Source organism: Myotis daubentonii, chromosome 9 (genome assembly GCF_963259705.1).
Source record: "Myotis daubentonii chromosome 9, mMyoDau2.1, whole genome shotgun sequence".
In the NCBI taxonomy this organism is placed as follows: domain Eukaryota; kingdom Metazoa; phylum Chordata; class Mammalia; order Chiroptera; family Vespertilionidae; genus Myotis; species Myotis daubentonii.
Genome location: NC_081848.1, coordinates 52,338,891 through 52,358,967, shown reverse-complemented (window position 1 = coordinate 52,358,967; position 20,077 = coordinate 52,338,891). Strand labels below are relative to the sequence as shown.

The 20,077-nt window shown below is 47.9% G+C and overlaps 1 protein-coding gene across 3 annotated transcripts in view; it reads right to left on the bottom strand.

The window, feature by feature from the left end:
• Positions 1 to 2,297, bottom strand: part of SPON1 (spondin 1) — a 258,257-nt gene extending 255,960 nt beyond the window's left edge. Inside the window, exon 1 of one of the 3 annotated variants that reach the window (XM_059708972.1) lies at positions 1,848 to 2,297. In XM_059708972.1, the coding sequence (XP_059564955.1) occupies positions 1,848 to 2,088 (241 nt within the window). In that variant the 5' untranslated portion in view covers positions 2,089 to 2,297. The remainder of the gene's footprint in view (positions 1 to 1,847) is intronic. The other 2 variants (XM_059708971.1, XM_059708973.1) reach the window with 2 other exon arrangements.
• Between the last annotated feature and the right edge of the window lie 17,780 nt (positions 2,298 to 20,077).

The following is a 20,077-nucleotide window of genomic DNA, read 5'->3' as shown; positions in this document are numbered from 1 at the left end:
GGAGTACTGAGAAAAACCTACTTTTACACACACACACACAACAAAACCAATCTGAATTATTAAACTAATAAAGGCTGTCTAACTCAAACTAACATGAATTGAAGACCTCAGGCACACTCATCTTTGTAAACTCATTCCAGACAAGCACACAGAGAGGTTGGATAAACAGCTATATTCACAGCTGGAGAATGGGCCCAGAGAAATTAAGGACTTGCACATGGTCCTACAGCTACTCAATCCAAGTCCCTCTGACTCCAGAGCCACATCCTTCCCTGCCACGTGGATCTGGGGCCATTTCCCAAGAGAACGCAGATTCTCCGTTTGGGGGAGGGCTAAGGAGACCAATTCCCGCTCCCCTCTGGTCCACTGAGGGCATTGGCGGTTTCCCAGCTGTAGGCCTAGCTCCTTCAGCTGCGCGCCAGCCCAGCCCGGTCCAGTCCCTCCAGCGCTGGGGCGCTGGGTCGCACGTCCTCCACCCAACCTCCTTCTCCCCTCGGTGAAGTCCCGACGATCCCGCCAACCCGCGCGCCCTGGGTCCTGGCGGCTGCTTGTCAAGCGCTGAGCGCCCCCACTTGCCAAGGGCGCACGGCAGCCGGCTCTGGGTAGCTCCCGGTGGAGAAAGTCGGGGATCCCCCAGAGAAACCGGAGAAGCGTTCGGAAAAGGGTGGCCCCTGGTTCCGGGTCGCCTGTGCGGCCCGGGCGCCCGCTGACACTGCCCCAAACTTTCTCCCGTGTTGCTCCCACCGCCTCCTCCCTCGAAGCTCTAGGAACCGGGGAGGCTGGTGTGGAAGGGCGGGCGGTGGCTGTGAACCCATTCGCCCCACTAGATGCGCCCAACAACCCACTTTCCCCTGCTCGGTGCCAGAGTTGACTTAGGACAGGGTGGGAGTGGGGAGACATGCTCCCTGTGGGGGCGGGGCAGGTGAAACCAGGTAGGCTTCCCTCCCTGCCCCTGGTCAGGTCTGTGCTATGGAGCAGCCCGTCATGCCCGGAAGGCGCTCAGCTGCTCGGGCATCCCCTCCCTGCGCTCCCGAACGCCTGCTTTCAGCTGAGGCGCTTGGGCACGGGCCCTGGGGCACGGATCCTCGGGAGCCACGGTCCCCCGCCCTCCAGGGAGCAGACCTCGGGAATTTGGGCGTCCCTTTCCATCTTCACCGGGTTCCCCTTTCCTATTCGAGGCTACACTGAAGGCCCGGTCCACTGGGGGGTCCTAGAAATCCAGGGTCATCTCCCTTGCCTGGAAAATAATTGGGAGTTCTGTCCAGAGACCCTTCCGAAAAGCTTCAGGCTCTTCCCTCCTTCCCATGCCCAGTTCAAGGGGAAGCTTAAAGTCCCTTTTCCTGAAGGGATCTGTCGGGGGAAGCTGGAGTGAGGGTTCCGCTGGGGTGTCAGTCAGAGAGAAGCTGATGTCTTCTCCTCCAGGAATGGAAGCGGGCAAAGCCGGACTTCACCACCTTGCTTGGGATCCAACTGGGAGAAACCAGGTCCCCTCCACTCCAGAGACGGATCTGGAGAGAGGCGGGTCTCCACTGTTCTCCCGGACCCAGCCGGTTCCCTCCCAGCCAGGCCGGTGTGGACCCGTGGCTTCGCTATAGCCCACACCCGGGAACCGCGCATCGGAAATGGGGGTTGCCTCCCCTGGCAGAGGGCCCCGCGACGGCCAGGAACTGGCTTGGGAATTGGCTCACAGCTCCAAAGGGCTGAGGATAGCCAGGACAGAAGGGTCCTTGCCAGGCTGCGCAGACACCGTGCGCCCGGGGACTGTGCGCCCTCCTCCGGTCCCGCGCGGTCGGCGCCCTCCGGGGGCCCGGGTCCCGCGCCCCCAAACGCCACTCCGGGCCACTTACCGCGGTAGCTGGTTCCCGGCTTATAGAATTCGGGGTCGCCCTCCACTCGGAGGCTGAACTCGGTGTAGCCCTCGCGGCGCGTGCCTTGAGCGCGCAGGATGCGGCTGCAGTAGCCCTCCGACTTGGGCACTTTGTCCAGGGTCTCGTCGGAGAAGGCCAGCGCTACTACGGCCAGGGGCAGCGCCAGGGCCAGCAGCGCTGGACTCCGGCTCAGCCTCAGGGGCGCCGGGGAGAGCCTCATCCTCGCGGGCCCCCAACTTTGTGCTACTGCCGCAGGCCCTCGCCACGCAACTCCTGCCCGAAGGGGTCCCCGCGGAGACCTGGCAGAGCCTGGGCGGGAACGGGAGCTCGGAGCCCGGAGACCGTGCCTGCCTTGGCTTGGCAGCTGCGCTGCGCGGAACTGAGCTGAGCCGAGCTGAGCTGAGCGAGCGGAGCAGCGCGAGGAAGGAGGGCGGCGGCAAAGGAGGAGGGAGGGCTGATTTTGCCCAGATCCCCGAGTGCAGCGCTGTTTTGTTTCGGAGCTGGCGATTAGCGGCGCTTGTGTGTTTATTTTGAGATGCTGATTCCCAGGGTCGGGCGAGGAAATCATAGGATACTGGGACGCTGCGGGCTTTGTCCCACCACCGAGGAGGCTGCTGTCCTCACCCCCCGCTACACTTTGTGGAGGAGGGTATTTGAAGGAGGGAAAGACGCTAACTTTTGTTGCACACCTACTCTGTGCCTAGCTATATGCTGGGAGGTTTACTTATGCTATCTGCTCCCCTTCTCCACCCTGACTGCACACAATAATGGCATTGCTTTCACTCATTGTACAGATGAGAAAACTGATGCCTCCGCCAAACAGTTAAGGCAGGATCAGGTGCCATGGCTACCTGACTATTGTTGGAACAAGTCGGACTGGAGGATAAGAAATGGACAAAATAACTCATCCATTGGGCCCAGTAGGCGCAGTGCCTTGGAAAGGAGTTTTGAAAGGCTCAAAGGAAAGCCTGTGTTTCCTTGGCTTAGATTTTAGTTCAGGTTCTCAGACCCCAGTGAGATGTTTGGAGAGGAGCTGAGCCCCAGGGCTCACTGGGCAGAGCCTGGGGCATCAAGCCCAAGGCCAGGCAGCAATAGGCCCAGGTGCAGAAATTTCTCCCGGTTTGCCTCGGGGCAGGCCTGAATCAAACCTTAGTCCTGCCACTCCCCTACTGTGAGACTTGGGAGAATAATTTAACCTCTCCAAGCTTCTTTTCAATGCTCTGGGGAAGGTATTTGTGAGTGCCTGTGGGCAATACACTCTTCCTCTAGGGGGTGCTAGGACCAAATGAATTGAGCCATATAAAACTTGGGCTGGTCCTTTGGTTCCCTGGGTTTGGGCTGACCCAGGAAACCACAGCAATGAAGACCAAGCCCACCTTGGAGATGCCTCAGGCCTCTGCCTCCCCTCTGTGTGCACACTCCTAACTAGGTGCTCTCAGAAACTTCAATTACCCAGCTCCCACTTCCCCTGGGAGTCAAGACACCTCAAGAGTCTCCATTTAAAAAGCAATCTCACCCTAGCTGGTTTAGCTCAGTGGATAGAGCGTTGGACTTCTGGGTTCAATTCTGGTCAAGGGCACACAACTCATAACTCGGTTGCAGGCTCCTCCCTGGCTTGGGCCCTGGTCTGGGTGGATGCAGGAGGCAACCAACCAATGTGTTTCTCTCTGTCTTTCCCTCTCTCTTCCATTCTTTCTAAAAATCAATGGAAAAATATCCTCTGGTGAGGGTTAAAAATACATAAGTAAGTAAATAGCAATCACCTTTGCTTTCCAGGTCAGGTGTCTCTCTTTGACATCACTAACAAACAGCCCGGATGAGCCATCTGCATTGGAGGTCCTCATTGCTCTTCATCTGCCTGCGTACTCGTCAGTTCTTTTGCTGAGACTCCCGCTGCCACTATTAACTGGACACCTTTTTTCAGAGGTCACCCGAGAGTGCCCGCTTGCTGAAGCCAATTACTGGATGCTCTTTTCTCAGCCCTGATTCTCCTTGACCCTCAACAGCACCTGATCCAGCTGACCAGCCTTCCTTTGTAAAAGTGATATCGGATTCACATCTGCGTCCTGAGTGAATTATCTCCAGCGTCACTATATTGGCTTGGTGCTCATGCTAGACTCCATGGTGCATAATTCTAGTCATACAGTAAGTGCGCATTGAATGTAGATGTAGGGGTCAACTCTGGGCTGAGCAGTGGGCACCAGAGTGAACAAAAAATTCATTCATTTATTCATTCATGTTGAAGACTCTCCATGTGATCAGCTCTGGGACACAAGACCTATATTGCCCCTGTGGATCTTACAATCCTGTGGGAAAGACAAATATTAAAAACAGTTCCACGAATCTTTTCAAATTATAATTGTGATATATGCTACAAACTATGTGGTTCATGAGAGTACACCCAATTTTTATCTCAGAGGACTGGAAACTGCAGAGATGCATATTATGTGGCTCCTGTTTCACAAAGCTCAGGATAAGCAAAGAAGCCCAAATATATGCTCTCGAATGTCTTTTCATCTAAATCAGCACATTCAAATCTAACATGGAGGTGGGTGGTGTGGAGCAGGCTGGGATGTAATAGTTCATTGACAGGAAAACCATGTGAGATAGGAGCACCACCACCACCACCACCACACACACACACACACACACACACACACACACACACACACACACACTTCTATTTTCTAGATTAGGAACCTATAAAATCACCTGTCTAAGTGCCACAGCTAGTAAGGGGGAAAGAGCAAGCATTCAAAGCCGGCCTCACCAACAATAGAATAGGGTTCTTCCCACTATACAGGGGTGACCTCATCATCTGGGCAACAACAGAGGCTCTAAGCAGCCCATCACGCTCCGATGCCACTACCCAAGCTAGATTTTCCCTAGCCAGCTCGGCTGTCACAGCAGACCTCTGCTCCCCTCACACATCTAATCCATCACCAAGTCATTAGCTTCACCTTCCAACTACCTCTTGAATCTGTCCACTTCTCTCCATCTCCTCTGCCACCACACCAGTCTGAGCTGTCATCATCTCTCAGCCTCCTAATTGGACTTTCCGCATCCACTCTTGCTCCCCTCCAATCTGTCTTCTGCACTGAAGCCCAAGTGCTCCTTTTTACAATGAAGAGTTGGATGTCAATCCCAAGGTTTAAATCCTTTTTCAGTGGCTTTTTAGGGCTCTCAGAACAAAGACTGAATCTTTAATGTGGCCTCCAAGGCTCTGCTGGATAGCAGCTCAGGCCACGCACCCTTTCTCTCATGGGCTCCAGCCACCATGGTCTTTCTGCTTTGTGAACTTCTGCCTGTGTGGTTCTCTCTGCCTGGGATCCAACACTCTTTAGTCTCTCCCACCATTACCCTCTCCCAGCCAACTCCTATGCATCCTTTAGATCTCAATGCAAAATTACTTCCAAAGAGAAGTCCTTCCTGATTTCCTAGGACAGATCCTGCCCCTCTTTATATGCACTCCTGGAACCTGATGCCTTTCCTGTTAATGTTCTCAAGATTTAGAATTACTTTTTCATTTGTATGTTTGACTTGTTTTTGTATCTGTTCAGTGTCGGTCTCCCATCACTAGATTCTGAGCTCTGAAAGGTCAGGGGCTGTCCCTGGAGCTCACCACTGTACCCTCCATGCACATCACAGAGCCTGTCTCCGTAAATATTTGTTCTATGAATAAAAAGTCCTTGTCTCCCTAGGAATCAACTCAGTTTCTTCAAGTGACCTCAAGACCCTCCATAATGTGGTCATAGATTGCAGACAGCTCCCAGCGCCACCCAGCTGGGTTCCCTTGTCCCCCACTTTCAGACTTGGCGCATTTGCTTATACCTTTCCCACCACCTAGGATGCCCTTCCTTCTCCTGCCCATTTAAATCCTCCTCTTCTCCATGGAATGAGATCCCTCATTCTCTCCCCCAGACTTCAGCAGAACCTATGAGGAGAGAGTTTCTTATTTTGACTATTGCATTCTGATGGATTGTCATGAACTATTGTGTCTGTGTCTCATCTCCTAGCAATGAATCCAGTTTACTTTCTGTTTAATTTCCTGTTCAGATGTTTTGTTCTGTGTAAAATACACTGGACTTCAAGAAATCTCTTTCCAGTTTCATAGCCTAAGGCAGAGCTGACGCTAGTTGCTAGGATGTTGCTAGGGAAAGTCATTTAGCCAGGGTAGATAATTAACTTTATCAGTGTGAGTGGGTAAGTCATAGAAGACAAGAGCTGGGGGCTTCACTTCTCCAAGAAAAAATAGTACACCTTTGATTGAAAAAGGTGAGAGTGGCCTCCCCCCCCCAATCCCTCTCTTTAAGGGAGAAGGAAAGAAAACTTGGAGTTTCTAGATTTGTGTCTTTCTGCATGGTCATTGAAACAAAGCATCAGATGTTTGCCTCAAATGCTGATTCCAAAACCCCAAATTCAAACTGAAGTTCAGGGAACCACTATCCCAGAGCTTTTAACTCATACTTGAGGTGCAGCCATCCCTCTAACTTCCACTGCTCCAATGAGCTTAGCTCCCTCCACACCAAATGCCTCCCCATATAGAAACACCCTCAGGTTGGAAATCTTGACTCTCAACAGCCCTCTCTCATTCCACCTCCAACTTTCCCATTTCCTCACCCCCTTGCAGTGACTCTGGGTCAATGAGACCTATGACTACATAATCACTGTGCTCTTCCCACCTGTCATGTTGTCAATTCCTTCCACACTCAGTCTGGACACCATGCTTAACCATTTTAACCACATCCTCACCAACACTCTTCCTTAGGTCACCTCTTCTATTTCTCTAACTAACCACCTTCCCTAGATCAGCTAAGCAGAACAACGGAACTATTCCAGACTTCTGAGTTCTGCTGTATAAGACCTGGCAGCCCCACCAGCAGCCTTACTACAAACTCATGAATTCTATCCTTAACCATACATCTTAAATTTATTCCTAATCAATTTCCTTTCCCATTCTTCATAGCGTCTTCTCTCTTGCTTCTAGTCCTTATCATTTTTATCAAGGTTGCTATATCCCTCTTGTTATTCTCACTCTTTGTTCTCTTATCTCACCCTAAAATAAAGTACTTTAGACATGAACTTCCTCAGATCTCTGTCTCCTCTATCCTCATAGCAAACTCTAGCAAATCCCAACTTCATTTCTTGCCTCAAAGGAAGAAGAGTTTTGATTCTTCAGTTCTTCCCAAGGCTAATCCCCTCCTGCGTCCTTGTCCTCATCCCCTCCTGCTGAACACTGAGCAGGCTGTGATCCTCTTTCCTTCTTGTGTTTGCTTCTATTTCGTCCCTGTCCATGTCCTCAGCCTGTAGACTCAGGTATGTCTCCCCCATCCTGGGAGGGTAGCAGCAGTGGGGGGTGGGGAGGATGAGGCATGACACTGGACCTTTCACCAGTTTTCTCTCCCTCTCCAGCTGTTCTCGTACTGTGTTTCAAATCAAACTTGCTGAAAGTGTTGCCCTGCCTTGCAATCTCCACTCCCCCCCTCCCCCCGCCACCCCATTTCCATTCATTTTTTCACACAGTGCAGTTTGGGATCAGCTCATATCTCTTTAATCGAAACTGCTCCGAGAGAGGTCACCCAAGATCCCCTAATTGCCATAGTTATGGTCTGAATTAAAATAGGCAAAAGCTGTCAGCAAGGGCCCTGTCATTACACAGCTGAATGGGAGCTCACCATTGGAATAAGTTAACGGGATGTGCACCACAGGAGGTCTGCTAAGGGGTAGACCTGGTCCCAACCTGGAGACCTCTCCATCTCTCTGCTTTGGGTTTATGGCTTAGAGAGAACATTGTGTCTGAATGCAAAACAGCATGTCAGGTGCAGCTGTGGCAGCTCCCAAGAGCAAGCCCCTTGCAAGGCCAGCCATGTACAGAACCTGATGACAGCCCACATTTCCCCTGTGGTTCTCTTGCTATTAATCTAGCAACCCCCAACCAGCTTTTGAAGTTCTGGAACTTCATGGCTTGGACCACATGACCGTGGCACACTCCTGCCACCTGGTGACAGCAAACTGCATGTGCAGTAATGCTAAGGAAGGAACTCTGAAGGCACTCCTAAGGTCACCTCCTTGGGCCAATTTTAGACTGGATTGTTTGTTCTGTGAGTATAATAGGGTCATTGAGTTTTCCACAGCGTTTAGAATATTGTGTCTGCATGAACGAGATACTCAATGAATTTTTGTGAAATTTAAACCTTTCATTCAACAAACATTTATTGATAAAGTAGGAGAAGGGTGATACAAAGGGAAGACATTATTCCTGCCTACAAGAAGTTGCAGAAGCAGATAAAACAGGTATTTGTAAAATGAAGACTCGTGAACTAAGTATCAATGAGAGGACAGAGAAAGGAGTAACTCATTCTGTCTGGGGTGAGGGCCTAGGAAAAGGTAACATTTGAAAAGGCACTCCCAACACCTTCTTGCAAGATAGGTAAAAACTTGCTAATTAGAAAAGGGAACAGGTACTCTAGGCAGAGGATACACAGTACAAAGACAGAGAGTAGTGAAAAGGCAGGCTGTGTCCTTGGGATGATCGAATAACCTTTGCAGTGGCACTGTATAAAGATGGATTGCTAGGGAGAGTCTGGGGCAGGGACATATGCTAAAAGGCTTTCATAGTAACCTGGAGAAGGGTCATGGGCTAAGGATAGACGGGGGGATGACATCAAGGTTGTTTGGAAAGTGGGTTGAAGAGGATGCATGCTGTGCATAGTGATGTGTAGGAGGGGAGAAGGGAGTCAGGAATGGCTCTGAGGGTTTTCACATGAACCACGGGGCAGGGAGGGCAATGTCAGTGGTAATATAATCACCTGAGATAACGAATTTAAGAAGAGAAGCTATGGTATGTGTGTGGGAATGGGGGGATAGGGTGAGATTATATACATTCAATTGTGGATGTGTCCCATTTAAGGGGTCTTTCAAAAGGGGGTGTACCATGGACTGCATCAAAGACAATAGGTCTCCAGCTCAGAAAATAGGTGGGCGCTGGGGACAGACCTGGAGTAGGTAAGATATTGGGCCCCAGCACCACTGTTTAAGGGGCTCTCAAAATCCTATGTTGCTTCCTCTAAGTCCGGTGCTCTGATTTTCAAACCAAGAGACCAATCTGATAAATAAACTCCTGCTTAGCAGGCTAGTGGAAAAAAGAATAATCTTTGTTCCTGGCTCACCAGGTGACATGTCGCTGTTCACGGTGTATCCTAAGGTGAATCAGAGAAGTAGGGCCTTTCAGGGTTTGTTGGCTGAAAGCTCCTCTGCTTACGCATGAGACTAGAACCGGAGGGAGGCACCGAGAGAGGAAAATAGAGGAGAAAACGGACCCACATCCTCTCAGCCTGATGACCGGAGGAAGAAGCAGAAGAGAAGCAAGGAGACTCAGCAACTGGAGACGAGGGAAGAAGACAGAAATGGTCAGCAAAGAGTAACAAAGGGCAGAGGAAAGGATGCTCCCCTCCTCCTCCTCCCAAGATTAAGTGTCCATGTGCTGAAAATAAGAAAGGTCTTCTTTGCCTTCCAATTATCTGTGCCTCAAGTTTTGCACCTCTTCCAACCTGAAAAATATAATTGCTGAAGTGTCAAGTTTACCGATTGCATTGTGGCTTTAAATAAGCTGCACCCAACTGTTATTTCAGATACACAGCCCAGAGAGCTAGGACCTGGCGGGGGGGGAAAAAGTCACCAGAACATAATCAGCCCTGGGCTCGCTTTTCTTAGAAAATTGGAACCAAGTGTGTCGGTCTGGGCATTAAGAGGAAGTAACAATAAGACACATTTTATTCATTCATTAGATAGTGGTCACATTGACACTGCTGAGCTTTTTATTGAGTCCCTGAAGGACAGAAGGGCATGTCTCCTGCCTGCAAAGGGCTTGCAATAATTAAGGCTGCCAGTTACGTCATGCCTACTAGAGCCAGGCAGAGGTAGTCTAAACACTTCATGTTTATAAACTTATCTAATCCTCACAACAACCAAACTAAAGGTATTTTTATTACCCCCCCCCCCCTTGCAAATGAGTAAACTGAGGCATGGAGAGGTTAGGCCACTTGCTTGCCCAAAGTCACAGTTTATTTCAGAGCCCATGCAGACCAACAAGAGACATTTCCGAGTCAAGGAAGAACCAAGACAAATGGTCTCAGTGTCCTTGAAGAATCCCCAGAGGGAGAAATCTCTATAGGCTGGAGGGGTCCAAAGGTTTCAGGGAAGCAGTAAGATTTGATGTGCTGGAGGCTAATTCCAGCAGGGTCATAAAAAATGCCAAGAGAAGTCCTCAAAAGGTTGAATGGACTCTTTCAGCAGGGCTGAAAATCTGCATGTTATTACCTGCTGCTGGAACAATGGAAGGCAGTTCCCCCAACCTGATGGTCCTTTACTGTTTACCAAACTTTACCTTTGATATGTATATCTGCTTCGCTATAGGGCAAAATGTGGGAATAAAAAGCCCTGGGCCCCGGAGATTTGGGGAGTTTAGTTACTAAAGCTAAGCCTCCCCTGGCTCCCCCGAAATGCCTCCCAAATTTATATTTCATGTCTAATCTCTTTGTTAATTTACATCGCAGCCCCTTCTCTAGATTCCTGAACCCTAGTAGATGCAGTAAGACCCCGGCATGAATGAAAGGGTAGAATTTTGGGGAAAGACACCTTGAGTAGCACAGACTATGGGGGCACAAAACAGTGGCAGATTAGTGAGGGGGCTGCCGGTCTGCAGCAGACAGCTTGTGGCAGGGAATCACAGGGAAAGCTGCTGTGACAGAAGCACAGTGTGATGAGACTGTGGTACTGGAATTTCTTTTGAGAAGTTTTAAATGTGAAATGAGCTTTTCGTTCCCAGCTCAATGCACCTTAATGTAGTGCTCAGGAGCCAGTATTCTGAGTGCATTCCCTCATCAGGCTCCATTAACTCATTAAACTTAACATTTCACTTTTGTCTCTGTTCCTTCGTTCTTCTTAACAAGTCCTGGCATCTCAGATGCTGACCTTTTAAAAACATTTTCTTATGTTGATTGTCAGTGCCCTTGAAGATACAGCTCAAAGCACCTGCAGGAAGCTTTCACTAATGCCCAGGCAGGGCTGTCTCTCCTCTGTGCATCAGGCTCCATGCACATAACCCCTGTATCACACGGAATCATCATCTGGTTCACTTTCACAAGACCCCAGGTTCTTTAAAAGGTGAAACTGTTTCCTTTGCACAGTGCCTGGCACATAGTAGACCCTAGTAAGTGTCTGCTGAATGGATGGATGAAGGAATGGATGAGTGACCACTATGATATTGGAAGAGTCTAAAGGATTCTCTTGTCCAAACCTTTATTTCTTTTATGAACTCTCTATATACAACCAAAGCAGCTCCTTAGCCCTTAGTTGCCATTATACTGGCCTCTTTATTTATTGCCTTCACACCACTCATCACAACCTATAATTATTTGATGTGCCTGTTCACTCTCTTAGGATAATCAACCCCATGAGTGCAGGTGCCACATCTGTCTTGCTCACCCTTGCATCTACAGCTCCTTACACAGTGCATGGTTAGTAGTGAACGCTCTGCACACATTAGTTGAATAAAAGAATGAATATCACGTCTCCAGTCAACGATTCAGATTCTTTTAGGATCCGTCAAGTGAAGGGCAACTCGTTCTTTTAGACAACTCTAATTTTCAGGAAAATTTTATGTCTATTAAAATAAAAACTACTTCCTTAAGATCCCTACAGAACAATCCTAACTCTCTTACTAAGAAGCAGACTTCGGTGGTTTTTAAATGTCTACAGATTCTTTGAGACTCCTCTCTTCAAAAGAGAGAGCTTACTAGTAATACCCCTCCCCTTGAGGGTGAGCAGGACTCGGTGGCGAGCTTCTAATGACTAGAAAAATAGAGAAGTTATGGTGTGTGGCTTCATGGATGGGGTCATGAAAGGCGCTGTGGCTCCTTTCTTTCTTAGATAGCTCGCTCTGAGGGATGTTAGCTGCCATGGCATGAGGACATTCATGCCACCCAAAGGAGAAAACTTTGTAAAAGGACTGCAGACCTACTTGCATTCTGCTGTAACCTCATGAGATACCCCAAGATAAAACCACCCAGCTCAGCCACTTCTGAATTTCTGTCCTACAGAAGCTATCCTAGCTAATAAAAGAGAAAAATAGTAATTGGCGTACGACGATACCCTTTTCATTGGCTAATCAGGGCTATATGCAAATTAACTGCCAACTAAGATTGGCAGTTAACTGCCAACTAAGATTGGCAGTTAACTGCCAACAAGATGGCGGTTAATTTGCATATGTAGGCACAATGCAGGGAGGCGAAAGGGAAAGCAGGAAGAAGCCCCCTGCCACTGACAGTGATCGGAAACCTAGGGGGGAGCTAAGAGCTGGGGGGCAGGGCATGCCCTGCCCCCCAGCCATGATCGGAGAATCAGGTGCCTTTGCCGCCCTTGCCAGTGATAGCAGGAAGTAGGGGTGGAGCCAGCGATGGGAGCTGGGCACGGTTGAAGCTGGCAGTCCCGGGAGCTAGGGGTCCCTTGCCTGGGCCTAAAGTGAAGCCCATGATTGCGGGGCCGCTGCAGCTGCAGGTCCCCGCTGCCCGGGCGGGGGGTGGAGCAAGCGATCAGAGGGAGATGGGGGTCCCCTGCCCAGGCATGATTCCTGGGCCAGAGGCCTCAGGCCTGGGCGGGGGCCAGAGCCAGTGATCGGGGGGAGATGGGGGTCCCCTGTCCAAGCCTGACACCTCTGGCGGAGGCATCAGGCCTGGGCAAGGGGCTGATCAGGCGATCGGAGGGTGATGGGGGTCTACGCCTCTGGCCGAGGCATCAGGCCTGGGCAAGGGGCAGAGCCAGCAATCGGAGGAGTCTGGGGGTCCCCTGCCCAGGCCTGATGCCTGGGCCAGAGGCATCAGGCCTGGGCTGGGGGCAGAACCAGTGATGGGGGGAAATGAGGGTCCCCTGCCCAGGCCTGACACCTCTGTCAGAGGAGTCAGGCCTGGGCAAGGGGCCAATCCTGCGATTGGAGGGTGATGGGGGTCAACGCCTGAGGGCTCCCAGTATGTGAGAGGGGGCAGACTGGGCTGAGGGACACTCCCCCACACACACCCAGTGCACGAATTTCGTGCACCGGGCCCCTAGTATATAAATAATTAGTGATGTTTTGAGCCAATAAGTTTTTATTTAATTTGTTACACAGCAATAGATAACTAATGCATAGCCCTTTAAGTACTGGCTGAGAATGACCATGTTGCTCTATTTTCTTCTCTTTTCTAACTTAGACATGGTCTCTGGATCCCTCATCTTTCTGTTCTCTCTCCCAATGGCATGTTGCACCTTGTCATCAACCCTGAAAAAAAGATGGCACCTAGGACTCAAAACAGAATTTAAGGTATGGCGGTGTTATCCCAGAAGAGAGAATCCCTATATGAACATGGCCACACCATGCTGTCAATTGACATTGACTTCTTTCCTAATTTTATTATGAACATTTTCAAACAGAAAAGTTGAAAGAATTTTACAATTAGCACCCAAATATCCCCTACCCTGACTTCACAAAGAACATTTTACTAACCTTTCTTTATCACAAATCTACCTACCTCTCTACCGTTCCATTAGTCCTTCTTTTTTGTTTAGTGCATTTCAAAATAAGTTGGGATCATCTCCATTGACCTTTCTGCCAAAATCATCAAGTCCTTTCCTTACTTGCTCCCTCCCCCAACCTATTTTTTCCACATCTTAGGCTTGGTCCTGAAATACAGGGCTTATTTAGCTTTATTAGCATGGAAAATCAGAATGGCATGAGGGGAATAGAAAAGATTTTGAAGATAAAGAGAACTGGGTATGATCTAGTTATTTCAGTTCCAGCCCTGTGACATTAGGCAAGTGACTCAACTTCTTGGAATCTTGGTTGTTGTTTTTTTTTATCTGTAAAATGAGGATGATAAGAAGACCTACAATGCAGAGCTATTTAGAGGGCAAGGGATTATGCATGGGAAGCCTTGAGCATACCATCTGGCATGTAGTGGATGTTCAATAGACGATAGTTAATATTATTTGCTTCACCGTTCCAGCCCATCTAGATAATTTTGGAGTTTGAATCTGTCATTCCAGATTTATATCATCTTCAAGGTCTGCTAGATACTCATCCCAGAAACCGAAGTGGAGCGTGATTGGGACAAGGACTGAATTTCCTGTCAGTTATAAATATTGTTATTGTTCATGTCTGACATTAATTAAAATAATACAATATAATACTAATACTTTTTGCGTATAGAGCTGACATGAACTATTCATCAACAGTCTTTTGAGTCCTTTAACCATTGATAAATTTACCTTACTCTGCTGTCATGTTGTCTACATTTCTCCATCTTATCTATAAGGACATTACAAGTGGCTTTGTTAAGTGCCTTGCTGATGATAAATGCGTTTACTACATCTTCCATATTTTCTTTTTCTGACAGCCTAATAACATTTTCATTAAAGAAAAGTAAGTTTACCTGCTGGAAAGTTTCTTTGAAAATTCGTGGACATTCCTAGTGAGCAACTCTTTTTAAAAAAAATATATTTTATTGATTTTTTACAGAGAAGAGGGGACAGGGATAGAGAGCTAGAAACATCGATCAGCTGCCTCCTGCACACCTCCTAATGGGGATGTGCCTACAACTAAGGTACATGCCCTTGACTGGAATCAAACCTGGGACCTTTCAGTCCGCAGGCCGACGCTCTATCCACTGAGCCAAACCAGTTAGGCATGAGCAACTCTCTTTAAAAAAAAAAAAATTACACATGCTTATAAGCTGTTTCTTGGAAAATCTGTTGTTAGAGAAACTGCTATGTGTGTAATCAGTACCCACGCTCTCCTTCTTTACTAATAAATCTCTGGTCTTCTTGAGGGAGGAGAGCAATGTGCCCAGCTAAAAAACTATATTCCCTGCTATATTTCAAGACACTAGTGGACCACCTGACACATTCTGACCAATGAGATATATAAAGAAATTGTTCAGTGAATCAAATAACTTCTTTAAAGTCTTTTCCTTCCTCTCCTCAGCACATACTCAGCTTTTATATTATTCTGCTGTCTGAGTAGGATGGGGTAAAAAATCAGGAGTGATAGCAAATAGAACCACAAATTTTCTGTATTCCGGGAAGACAATATTGGGTCATTAGAGAGTGTTCACCTCTTTACTGTTGAAAATCTTCCCTGAGAAGCCCGCTGTAACTGCCTGGAATTAGGATTCAGCCTGGGTCTCCTGGCATGCATGCCGGAGAGAGAAGGGGCCAGTCTCAGCTGTCCAAACAGAGGGGAATTGAATGCTTTTGTCTCATATGAGACCACTGAGCTCCATGGTGATTTTCAACTCTCACCCAGGGGTGGTACAAAGGCTCTCTCCCTTCCCTTTTCTTCCCTTCAACTCTTCTGTTTGTTCTGGGAGAAGAAGGGGTCTGTGGTAGGTAGGCTACAGGTTTGGGACTGGATCTTAAAGAAAGGAAGGAGACTTAACTATTATGCATGTTGGGTCCCACCCTCATAGCAAGTGCTACAGTGTACTATCAGAGTTCGGGCACATTACTAAAACACCAATTAGACTCGGTGAAAAATCAAGAGCTTTAACACAATTTTTTGGCCTGAGTTACCTCTAATAAATCTCACTTCACAGGGTCAAACGAAATAGAGGTTCCTAGATCAAAATGCATAGTTCTGTCAGGTCATTGGCTAATTCATTTGTATTGAGCTCTCCTGATGGGAGCTCCGTTTCCCATGCCTCAGAGATATTTTCCCCTATGTCGCTGATCTTTTGCTGTGTGTATAACAAACCACTGCATAATATGGCCGTCTGCAACAACAACCATTTCAATTACTCATGCTCCTATGGAAAAGCAAATTAGTAAAGATGACTCGTGCAGCTAAAGTCATCTGGCGGCAACACTCTGTGACCGATGGTCTGAAATGGCTTCACTCACGTGGTGCTGGCTGTGGGCTGGGCCACGTGTCTCCAGAAGGCCCTCCTGGGCTTCTTCACTTGATTCCAAAAGCAGCAGGAGAGAGGACAAGTGCCAACGTGCAAGCTCACGCCTCTGCTGGCCTCATGTTTGTTAAGGCCTCTTGGTGTAAGCAAGTCCTGCAGAGGCAGTGGGGAGGGTGTAAAACGAGGGGGGAGGCAGGGAAGCGATTCCCTGGGGCCACTCCTGTCATGATCTACCTGTCCCTTCCTCCTGGACACCTATCTTTCACTTCTCACTGAGTCCCAGAAGGAGACTATGGTTCAATGGATACAAACCTCAGTTACAAAACTCAGTTTGGCTGAAGCCAGTGCAATTTCTATTGAAAGCCCCCCCACCCCATTCATGCTGGATGGTAGAAATTCAAATTTAAATTTTAGTTGCCCCCCCTTCTCCGCTTCCTGGAAGTTCTATCCAAGTTCCTGGGTCAGCAAGCGCTATCTGCTCTGGGTTATCTTCCATGAGAGTCTTTGTGGGATGTGCTGGCTCTCCAAGGCATGTGGGGAGGGGTGTGGCGCTTCCATGCTCCCCAGACAGGGCACTCCCAGCACCTCCCTGTGTTCAGCAACCCAGAAGCTCTCTGAACCCAGTCCTCTTGGGGTGTTATGAAGGCTTTATTACATAAGCATGACTGATTAAATTATTGACCATTGGCAGCTCAACTCAATCCCCAGCACCTCTCTCCTTCCTGGAGGTCAGTGGTGAAAGTTCAAAGCCTCTAATCACAGGGCTGGTTCCACCGACAACCAGTCCCCATCTTTAGGTGCTTTCCAAAGTCACTCCCTTAACATAACAATACACCTTTACCACTCCCAATACTTGGGGAATTCCAGGGGTTTGGGGAGCTGTGAGCCAGGCCATGTGGCCAAAGACCCAAATATGCATATGCAGTGTGGGGCAAAAGTAGGTTTACAGTTGTGAGTATGCGAGACATAGAGTTTATTCTTGTATTATTATTTACTTAATTATTGTATTATTTTCCATACAAACAACTGCAAACCTACCTTCGCCCCACCCTGCATATAAGAAGTGTATTTTGGTCATCTGAGTGACCAGTTATATATTTATTGTAAGTCACAATATTGCAGGATGCTATCCAAGGAGGGACAGAAACTGTGAGTTACGTTGATTTGTGGGATACCCTGCCCAGTAAGTGCTCAGCCTCGCCTTGGGACATGGAAGCGGCACAGCAGCTCCAATAGGAGCTGTGCTCTTGCTGAGAAGAATTAGCCCACGGTGCTCCTCTCATCTCTGGGAAGATCAGCAGCCACACCCGTGATGGTGTGGATCTCACTCCGAACCCATCCTCCACTCAGAACCCACACCAGCGCCCACGGCTCCCACAGAGCCACCCCTCCCCTCTTTGTTAAGAAGCACTAACAGCATTTCCATTCCGCACATCTTTCTTTTCGAAAGTGTCCTGACAGCTTTACTACTGTGGCTGCTTTATGGGGCAGTGGAAGAGTGAGGGCAGGGAAGAATCAATAGCAGGCAATGGAGGGTGCGGGAGAATACTTAGTGCCCATGCTCCCTGACCCCCTACGTGCTCCCTGCCCTGGCACCAGTCAGAGCTAACAGTCCTCAGATTTAAAACTGTGCTGCCCAGGACCCGGAAGGCACCAAGAGTGGAGATGACCAGACCCAGGGAGGCTATTGGGAAAGGTCATGACCACAGATTCATTTGCCTAGGACCTCCAGCTGCTGGGAAGGAGGTGGGATCCAGCTGGGGTGAGGAAGAGTCTTTGGAATTAAATGGTTGACAGAGTGCTGTGGCCCCTCCTTTCAGATCAACCCTGAGAATGGAGAAGGACATTAAGGAGAAACCTGGAGGCAGGAGCAATGGGGCAACAGGTCGGCAAGAAGAGATGAAGAGATATGAATTGTTGACGTAAAAAAAGTCTAAATCTGTAAGAATTTTTATGAGTTTATTTGCGCCAAAAGGATGGCAATTACCAGGAAGCAAAATCTCAGCAGAGTGAGGAAAAGCACCTGAGAATGGCAGTTTTGCTTCTTATTTTATACATTTGAATCAAAAGAGGTTACATGAAATTTATTGGTAGGTTAGGGAGGCAGGAGAAAGCAAAGTGGAGATATCTCTGAGATTGGATTTTGGACGAAATATTGCATCTACCTAAGTAAAAGAAGTACTAGTATGTGTTTATCGTTTTACTTTTTATCCAGGTCTAGAGGTTTCCCTGTTTTACTTTTTTCCACCTCCCTAACCTATCATCAATGGATTTCATATAACCCACTTACGTCTCCTTTTTCTTTATTGTAATGTATAAAACAAGGTGCAAAACTGCCATTCTCCAGAGCATTATTTCCATCTGTTGAGATTCTGCTTCCTGGCAATTGTTGACAGTTTGGCTCCAATAAACTCATAAAAATTCTTCACGGGTTTGAGTGTTTCCTACGTTGACATTACAAAAAGTAAAATGAAGAGAAATATGCCTTTTACATAGGTGGGTCAAAATAGTTAACAATTACTTACAGCGTATAACGGTGGTCTGGGGAGAACACCTGCTCTGGTGGGAGATTGTGCCTGAGGTGTCTGGAAAGGGGGGATTACTCTGACATTCTAAACATATGTTATCTGTTATCTTAGATCCAAAAAGACAACAGACAGGCTCTGTTGAGGCAAAGATTGACCTTTGTCAAGGAAGATACAGGCCTAGGACGTGACTACTTGCCATGACTCAATTTTAATTAGGACGTTTTCATTTCAGGCCATCTTGTGTGGTTACTTTAGGTCTCTGAGTTTGTAAGGCCCACCATGCAGGCCTCCCCTGGGCTTGTCAGGTTTAGTATGTGGCCCCTTTTCATCCACAGAATCATTATGACAAAATCAAGATGTTCAACCACAAAGAGCTACGAGGTCCATTAACAAGGAAGCCAGTGGTCATCACTTTGTAATATATAAGTATATCAAATCGACACGTTGAACCCCTTACATGTACACAATGTTATGTTGATTATACCTCAGTAAAGTTGAAAAATATAATCTTTAAAAAATATAGCTCAATTTTTTCTTTTTCAAAGGAACACTTTATAGAAAGAATGATACTTTCCTGGTTGGGGTTTTAATCCCATGTGTGATAACTACTGGAACGTTACATTCTAAATGTTGGAGGAAAATAATATCAGGAAAAAAATATGTATCCACTTACTGAGATGTTTTACACGACTGAGTGGTGTGCTTACAGTTGTCATGTCTAGATTTACAACTTCAAGTCTGAGGCTTTAAATATTCTAGAGCTTAGAAAACCTAATTGGATCCAAACTTGCTTATAGATATTGCTTATTGATATCCCATTGCTCTTCGTGCAAATCTGTCACCTTTTGTGAAAATTCATCACTGTGATGTCAATATTCTTTTTTTTTCCCTTTTTACTCTACCTAACTGTATATAAGCAGGCTGTCATGGGCTCATCAGTTTCTCACTAAATAAACAAATTCGTTAGTTTTCTTAATATATATATCCTATCTAATAAAAGAGAAACATGGTAATTAGCCATACCTCCGCTACCCTTCCCATTGGCTAATCAGCAAGATATGCAAATTAACTTCCAGCCAAGATGGTGGCCGGCAGCCAGGCAGCTTGAAACTAACATGAGGCTTGCTTGCTTCAGTGACAGAGGAAGCCAATGTTCCCCGCCTGCCGCTGCCAGCCTCTGAGCTTGCAGTTTGAAACATTGTTACAAATATAGAAGCTAAACAAAACCCCAGAAACCTGCTTTCAGCCAGTCAGGATCTCAGAGCTGGAGTTGAAACAGTGTTTTGATTATAGAACCCATAAAAACCAGATACCTGCTTTCAGCAGCCGAGGCCTCAGAGCTGGAGCAAAGCCTCAGAGCTAAAGCTGGCCCAGAATAAAAAAGAAAAAAAAAAGAAAAAAAGGAGCGGTTGGGAGCTTCAGTCACCCACCAGCCTGAAAACAGCCCTCAGCCCCTCACTCAGACTGGCCAGGCACCCCAGTGGGGACCCCCACCCTGAAGGGTGTGTGACCAGCTGCAAACAGCCATCAGCCCCTCACCCAGGCTGGCCAGGCACCCAAGCGGGACCACCACCCTGATCCAGGACACCTTTCAGGGCAAACCAGCCGGCCCCCACCCATGCACCAGGCCTCTATCCTATATAGTAAAAGGGTAATATGCCTCCCAGTATTGGGATCAGCGGAGCCACGAGGCCTCCCGGCACCAGGATCAGCTTGACAGGGGGAAGCGCCCAAACCCCCTGATCGC